At 43.7% G+C, this 6,700-nt stretch overlaps 1 protein-coding gene across 1 annotated transcript; it reads right to left on the reverse strand.

Annotated features, from left to right (window-relative positions):
* Positions 1-443: 443 nt before the first annotated feature.
* LOC125541693 (purple acid phosphatase 22-like) lies at positions 444-2,469 on the reverse strand. The gene is made up of 5 exons (XM_048705032.1): positions 2,119-2,469; positions 1,753-2,044; positions 1,097-1,677; positions 923-1,011; positions 444-830 (listed from the first exon to the last, which is right to left on the reverse strand). Exons 1-5 carry the CDS (start codon positions 2,317-2,319, stop codon positions 605-607), a joined length of 1,389 nt encoding a protein of 462 aa, XP_048560989.1. The 5' UTR covers positions 2,320-2,469; the 3' UTR covers positions 444-604.
* Positions 2,470-6,700: the final 4,231 nt, after the last annotated feature.

The raw sequence follows: 6,700 nt of genomic DNA on the forward strand, positions 1-6,700 counted from the left end.
GAGGACATTAAAAGTAGATGTTATGGTGACAAATGAGGACATTTGTGTTTTTATGCATGGATTTGGGACTTTAAAAGTAGATGTTATGGTGACAAATGAGGACATTTGAGGATCGGCGTTGTCTGCGTACATGCCTCGGATTTGTCCAGTTCAGTTGTAGATGCTCTTAGAAGCTCTGTAAGCATACAAGTACGAGTTGTAGAATTGTAGATGCTCTTAGAATGGAAGGAAAATTATGTTCTCTTTTTATCTGTTGCAAAAAAATATTGCTTGTTGGGCTGCCTCCCTGTCTGCTGGTGCTTGGAACACCTAGAATTTCGTAGAACTATCTGGTAGTAGTTGGAGTCGATCTGTAGCTTTGTTGAAGGATGTTTGCTGGTTGTTCAGACTAATAGTTTCGTTAATGAAATCGAAGGACCCTCTTTTGCTCAAAAAAATACAAGTGGAAAGAAAACCATTTCTGCTTGCTTGTCAGATATTATACCACCCATGCGCCGGTCTACGTCAAAACGGCCACGCGCGTCCGCCTTCCACGCATCCCGGATTGGAAGATCTTGAGCACAGAAGTTAGGACCCATGAACGTGAAAATGTACTGTACCAAGCCTACAACTCATCGCTCCGATAATCAGCGAAGGGTTGGGTCCGTCGGCACGCGCCGTTGGCGGCCAGGCTCTCCAGCCAGAGCTCGTCGCGGACGGTGGAGTCGGCGTCGTCGTTGCGGTGCCATGCCCAGCGCGCCGCGGTCGCGTTCACCACGCTCAACCGGCCATGCCCAAAGCTCGCCTCCCTCATCAACGAGAGCCGAGACAGCTTATGATTCTTCTGGAAACTGCGTGCGGCGACCACACAAACAGGACAGAAAGGATTCAGCTACGGAACGAATCAATTTAGTTTTAAGCCTACGCGTCGTTTGCAACTTACTCGAATGCAAGCCCTTCTCTGTTCCCGCCGTCGCCGATTGTGATGTGCACCGGCCCGCACGGGTTCGCCTCGTTGTCATAGATCCTTGCCTGCAACAGTTAACATGTGTACATCAGTCTCTCACACTTTCACGCGCAGCCAGATCAAGTCGGAGCGGCGAAAACAACAACTCACGAAGCGTTCGTAGGCGTGGACGTGGCCGGAGAAGACGACGTCGACGCGGGCCTCGTAGAGCAGGCGCTCCATGGCCTTCCTCATGGCGTCCCCCTCGCCGGCGTGCGCCGCGTTGGTGTTGTACCACGGGGCGTGCAGCAGCACGACGAGCCACGGGGTGGCCCGCCGGTCGACCCGGGCTAGGTCGCGCGCCAGCCACCCGTACTGCTCCGAGGTCGAGTTGAAGGCGGCGTACGAGCCGAGCATGACGACGTGGACGGCGCCCCCGGCCGCGTCGAAGGAGTAGTAGAGCGCGGACGTCGACCCGCTCTCCTCGTGCGGCATGCGCCACCGCGTGGTGTAGGCGACGAACGGGCCGGGCAAGCCCGGGAGCGCCATCCCGGCCTCCACCTCGTGGTTCCCCTCGGTGACCATCCACGGCCGCCGGCTCGCGTGCTCCTGCACGAACCGCCCGAACGTGTCCCACAGCGGCTGCTGGGTGTCGGCGTAGGCGAGGTCGCCTGGCACCAGCAGCATGTCGTAGTCGGTCTTGCTGACGTGGGCCAGCGTCGACGCCGTCCATTCGGTCTGCCCGAGGTCCCCTGAGATTCAAATTTTTAGATCGCACGGCCACGGCAGCGTGCATGTGCAAGTGCAACCAGATTTCGTATACGTACCTGCGAGCGCGAGCTCGATGGGGAGAGCGGCGGGCGGCGTCTTGAGGGTGAACTCGTCGCCGACCATGCCGCACCGGTAGTAGTACACGGCGTCGGGATCCAGAGGTCCGATCGTGACGTGGTGGATCTTGCCGGAGGAGTAGAGGTAGTAGCGGTACGAGGTGTGCTCGCCGGTGGCCGACGTGGTGTAGTTCCCGGAGGCCCTGCCGTACTCCACCACCGAGTGCCCGTGCTTGGCGTCCGTGATCCATGAAACTCTCATATGGTTCGCCCCGACAACAGATAGATGGACCTGACACGCAGATACCAATCAACTCTCCGTCGGCCGGCCGGCATCGATAAGTGCAATTTGATCGACGTGCATACCTGTTGAGGGTGGGAGGCGGGTTTGTCGTGCTCCGTGAGGATGACACGGCCCGGCGGGGGGCGGACATACTCGGCGGCGGTCGAGACGATCAGCGTGCCGACGACCAGGAGTACTACGAAGCGCGTCGTTATCCTGTTTGGCTCCATGGCCTCGACGTGCACGAGTGGTATGCAAGTCACCTGGGAGGATCGGCTCGACATCGCCGTGCATGTACCATATAGTGTGGGGGTACTCTGGCATTGGCAACGGGCGGCAGCGACGATGGCAATGGCCGGGCGGGTGGTGTCGATGGCGTCAAGGAACGGGAACGTACGGTTTTGCGCAGCCTTTCGCGTGAAGCGTCGTAGCGCAGAGTGGTGCTGAACCACACCCGCGGCGCCCTTTGCTTGGCGGTGACTTCTCCGTGCGACTCACCCACCTCTCGCCCGCTTTAAGCGTTTGCGTGGCGAGGAGCAGAGCAGGCAGTAGAGACCATTTTCCGTTTTCTTTTGGGACTGCATTTTGGGGCAGTCGATCGTTTTCAGCCATACGGATTAGACGTCTTCTTTTACCTCCAACCATTATTGTTTCTTTTTTTCTTCCTCTCACCCCATCGATCCAGGGCAGGCCTAACTGCTTGCCACCGCAGCCGGCCCGCGGCGCTCCCGTTCCGCGTCACCGCCCCGCCCTTCCATCAACCGTCGCCCACCGTTATGATGCTGCCACCCTTGGCCATCCCTCTAACCCGCCACAACCAGTTTTTTCCAGAGAACTTGCACCTCCCCCACCCCCCTCCCCCTCTCCACCCCCACCCTACATACATCTCGAAGATAGATAATGGGGTTGCCTTTCATCCTAAGATAAATACCGGGCAGTCTGCCACCCTAAGATAAACTTAGAAGGCTTCTCCGGCGAGCTCTTTCCTTTTCTCCGGCTATTCCTTCCTTCACACCAAAATCGACTAACCCAAATTCTAAATTTAGGTTACTTATCGTGTAGCTATTTTGTTATCTTTTACATTTTACCTAAATGTAAGTTGCCTACTATATATGGGAGCACCTATATGTCAGGTGCTGGATTTTATTTAACTTTCAGTCACTTTTTTCTAAGCCCTTAGATTAACATTCAAGACCAATCAAAAGCCTCGAGATGGGCCCGTTTCTTGCCTGTATTGAGGCACCATGCATCCACGGGGATGCATGCAAAGTTTTTCATCCCCGGAGAAGTGACTGCATGCAAGTTTTGCATTTCCAGTGATGCTACAACATGTGCGAGCCTAAGCTCATCTTATTTTGAATTCGTGATTGTGACTCAATTAGAAAATGTGCGAGCCTAAGCTCATCTTATTTCGTGATTGTGACTCAATTAGAAAATGGGTGTGTCTAGAACACATCTAGATGTGCTCTAGTTATTGCACATCTAAGTGAGTGAATCAAGTATAAAGAGAAAAAGAAAAAAAAGAAAGAAAATATTCACACAAATCTCAATGTAAGATCAATGACATATGACTTAGATGTACAATACTTATGGCACATCTAGATGTACTTTAGCAAAACTGTTAGAAAATACCCATCCGGCTCATAATACGATCTTATATTATGGAACAGAGGGTTCACAAATAGCAGGTAATTACACATATTGACTCATGCCATGTGCAAATCTCCACCTTTAGTTTCGCACAAAAATAAAAATAGTAGTCTTTTGTTCTCTACAATAAAAACATATATTTTTATAATTAAAAAATGCCTGAAATATATGTACGCATGTAATATCTCTGGTCATATCAGAAGCAGACATGTCCATATCGTACCTCAAAGAAAAATAAAAAAAGAAATAGGGACACATTTCTTTCTAAGGGAGACAGAATTACCAAAGCGAAGCTAAGTGGTGTTACCTAAAATAAAAATGAAAATGGGAATATTACAACATTTATTCTAAGGAAGAAAGAATTAAGGCCATTGGTATTACCTAAAAGAGAAAGAAAATGAATAAATAATAAAAATGGACAGACACAAATTTGAAAAGAAATAGCATTTAGCTTTTAGTACAAATTTAGTTCCTGAATAAAACACAGAAGAACACATTAGCACAAGCGATGTGCTAAAACAAATTACACATAATTATGCAAAACTTGCGCTCTTCCATGTTGTGCAAAATAAGTGTAAAATAGTGCAAATAATAATTATGATTTAACTGATTTAATCAAAAATGAATTCCATTTTAAGTCTCTTACTGAAATTAAGCAGTCACGTGATTACTCTACCAAACAGTCGCCGTTTATACAGAGAAATCTAGTGATCGAATAATTTACTAAGCAACAACAAAGAAACATACAAAGAAATCCAGTGATCAAATAATTTACTAAGCAACAACAAAAAAACAAGGTGAGACATTAGCACAGAGAAAAATAGAAATGTTTTTTCATGCCAGGCACTTTTTACCAATATTAAAAGACATATAAAAATATTAACAAAAATGTTAAATACTATTTAAAATAGAAATTTCAATCTGAGGAAGATAGAATCGTGAAAGTGGTGTTCTCTGAAACTAAAGCAAAAACAAAAGCGAAAGTGAAATGAAAATAAAACAAAATTTATTCTACGGAGGAATGAATTAAGGGCATTGGTATTACCCTAAAAGAAGAAAGAAATGAAGAAAGAATAAAAAATGACCAAAAACAAACTTTAAAACAAAACTGTACATAGATTCATAACAATTTAGATCACGAACAAAAACATAGAAGAACATATTTATTCTAAGGAAAAATGACTTATGGGAGTGGTTTAATCCTAAAAAGAATGATAGGAAATTTAAAAAGAATATTTATACTGTACAACTATGCCTAACATGAACAAGTTATAAATACTTATTTTAAAACTCTTTTCTTATATGTGGCAGTTAGAATATATTGATAATTGCACATAAATAACACAAAGCTTGCACTCTCCCGTACTATGCAAAACAAGCGTAAAATAGTGAAACTTTTATAATATTTGTGATTTGATAGAATTAATTAAAAATGAAATCCATTTCAAGTCCCTAACACAAATTAAGTAGTCGCGTGACAAAAACAATCCCCGCCTAAACAGAGAAAACCCAACGCACAAACACTGACTAAGCAATAAAAAAATGAAACATTAGCACACGCAAGATAACTCGGCAATTTTTTCGTGCCAAGTAACTTTTTTACAGTAAACTAAACCATACGAAAATGCGAATTAAAAAACTAAAATTTACTAAAATATAAGTTTCAATCTAAGGAATCGGCTCCTGCCTTGGATTGGAGGGAAGATGGAAAAGAAGGTCCACGCTTGTCACTCACAATTCTTCATACAGCCCCAAACCAAAAGGCCCCCATCATCTTCTCCGTCGCCACTGGCCACCACCTCTGTATGTATTCCTTGCCTCCGGCAGCAAGCGCCAACGTATAAATTGCCATAAATCTGATTCCTTTCAGCGTAATTTGTATTTTTTACTTGACCGGTAATATGTGATTGTTTTGTTAATTTGTCCTACTCGATTACTTATGTTGATGGAATTAATACTTGATGATTGTTTCTCCTCACAACAAAATTGATGGGTTACTTTTACTGTTTGAATGAATTGAAATGATTACATGTATACATGGGGGTATTTTAGGATCATGCCATGTAAAATTACCCACTGAAACACAACGATACAACAGGATGGGCTCACTGTATGAATCCAGGTACATAGCTTGAACAACCTGATGACAAACAACTACTATCTATTAGTGCAGTTAAGTGGTAGTAAAGCAGTTGGAGGAGATTCAGAACTTATCACATTCATTCACTTGGCTTTGTTTTGATGCCTATGCACCACTAGAGCAAAGTAAAGCGGTAACCGTTCTTTCAAAAAGGGAAATTATTATAAGTAGCATTATTATGAACCAAATTAGTTGTTGTACATTTCTTAGGTACAAAATGAACATTTGTCTTCACCCCTATCAACAATTTCATGGTAGTAGGTGCACATTTTCTTTCTTTTTTCCAATAGTAGGTGATGAACATTTTTTTCAAATGCAGTATCAGCAATTTTTGGGAAAATGAAAATATATTTACGAAAAGTAGCATTCTTACCACTAAATTTTGTTCATGTGCATTTGTTAAGCATATACCGAACATTTTTCCTTGACCCTGCCAACAATTTCATAATAAGTTATGCATATTTTTTTCCTTTTTCCAATGGTACGTGATGAGCTTTTTTTCACATTGCATTTTTGAAATGCAGTGCCTACACTTTTTCAGAATGGGAAATACATTTATGAAAGGTACCAGTCTTATACCAAATTTAGTTGACGTACATTACCAATCCAAGCACATACATTTTTTTTAAATACACATTGAACATTTTTATTTGGATGAAACAACATTTTGATAACTCTAGTTTACATTTTTTTCGTCTAAAAATACTAGTAAACAATGAACATTTTTTCAATACATTTATTAAGCACATAATGAAACATTTTTGTTTTGATGAATCAATATTGTCATAACTTTCTTTACATTTTTTGCTTCTAAAAATTGTAAACAATGAACACGTTTCATTACACTTATTAAGCACATAATGGACATTTTCCTT

The sequence above is a fragment of the Triticum urartu genome, chromosome 2 (genome assembly GCF_003073215.2).
Source record: "Triticum urartu cultivar G1812 chromosome 2, Tu2.1, whole genome shotgun sequence".
NCBI classification, from domain to species: Eukaryota; Viridiplantae; Streptophyta; class Magnoliopsida; order Poales; family Poaceae; genus Triticum; species Triticum urartu.

What these genes read in the sequence shown, in the direction of transcription:
- LOC125541693 (XM_048705032.1), bottom strand. Translation starts at nt 2,319, where the DNA reads ATGTCGAGCCGATCCTCCCAGGTGACTTGCATACCACTCGTGCACGTC. An exon ending in CATCGAGCTCGCGCTCGCAG is followed by an intron (nt 1,678 to 1,752) that starts GTACGTATACGA and finishes TTTGAATCTCAG; the next exon opens with GGGACCTCGGGCAGACCGAA. An exon ending in TCCACGCCTACGAACGCTTC is followed by an intron (nt 1,012 to 1,096) that starts GTGAGTTGTTGT and finishes TAACTGTTGCAG; the next exon opens with GCAAGGATCTATGACAACGA.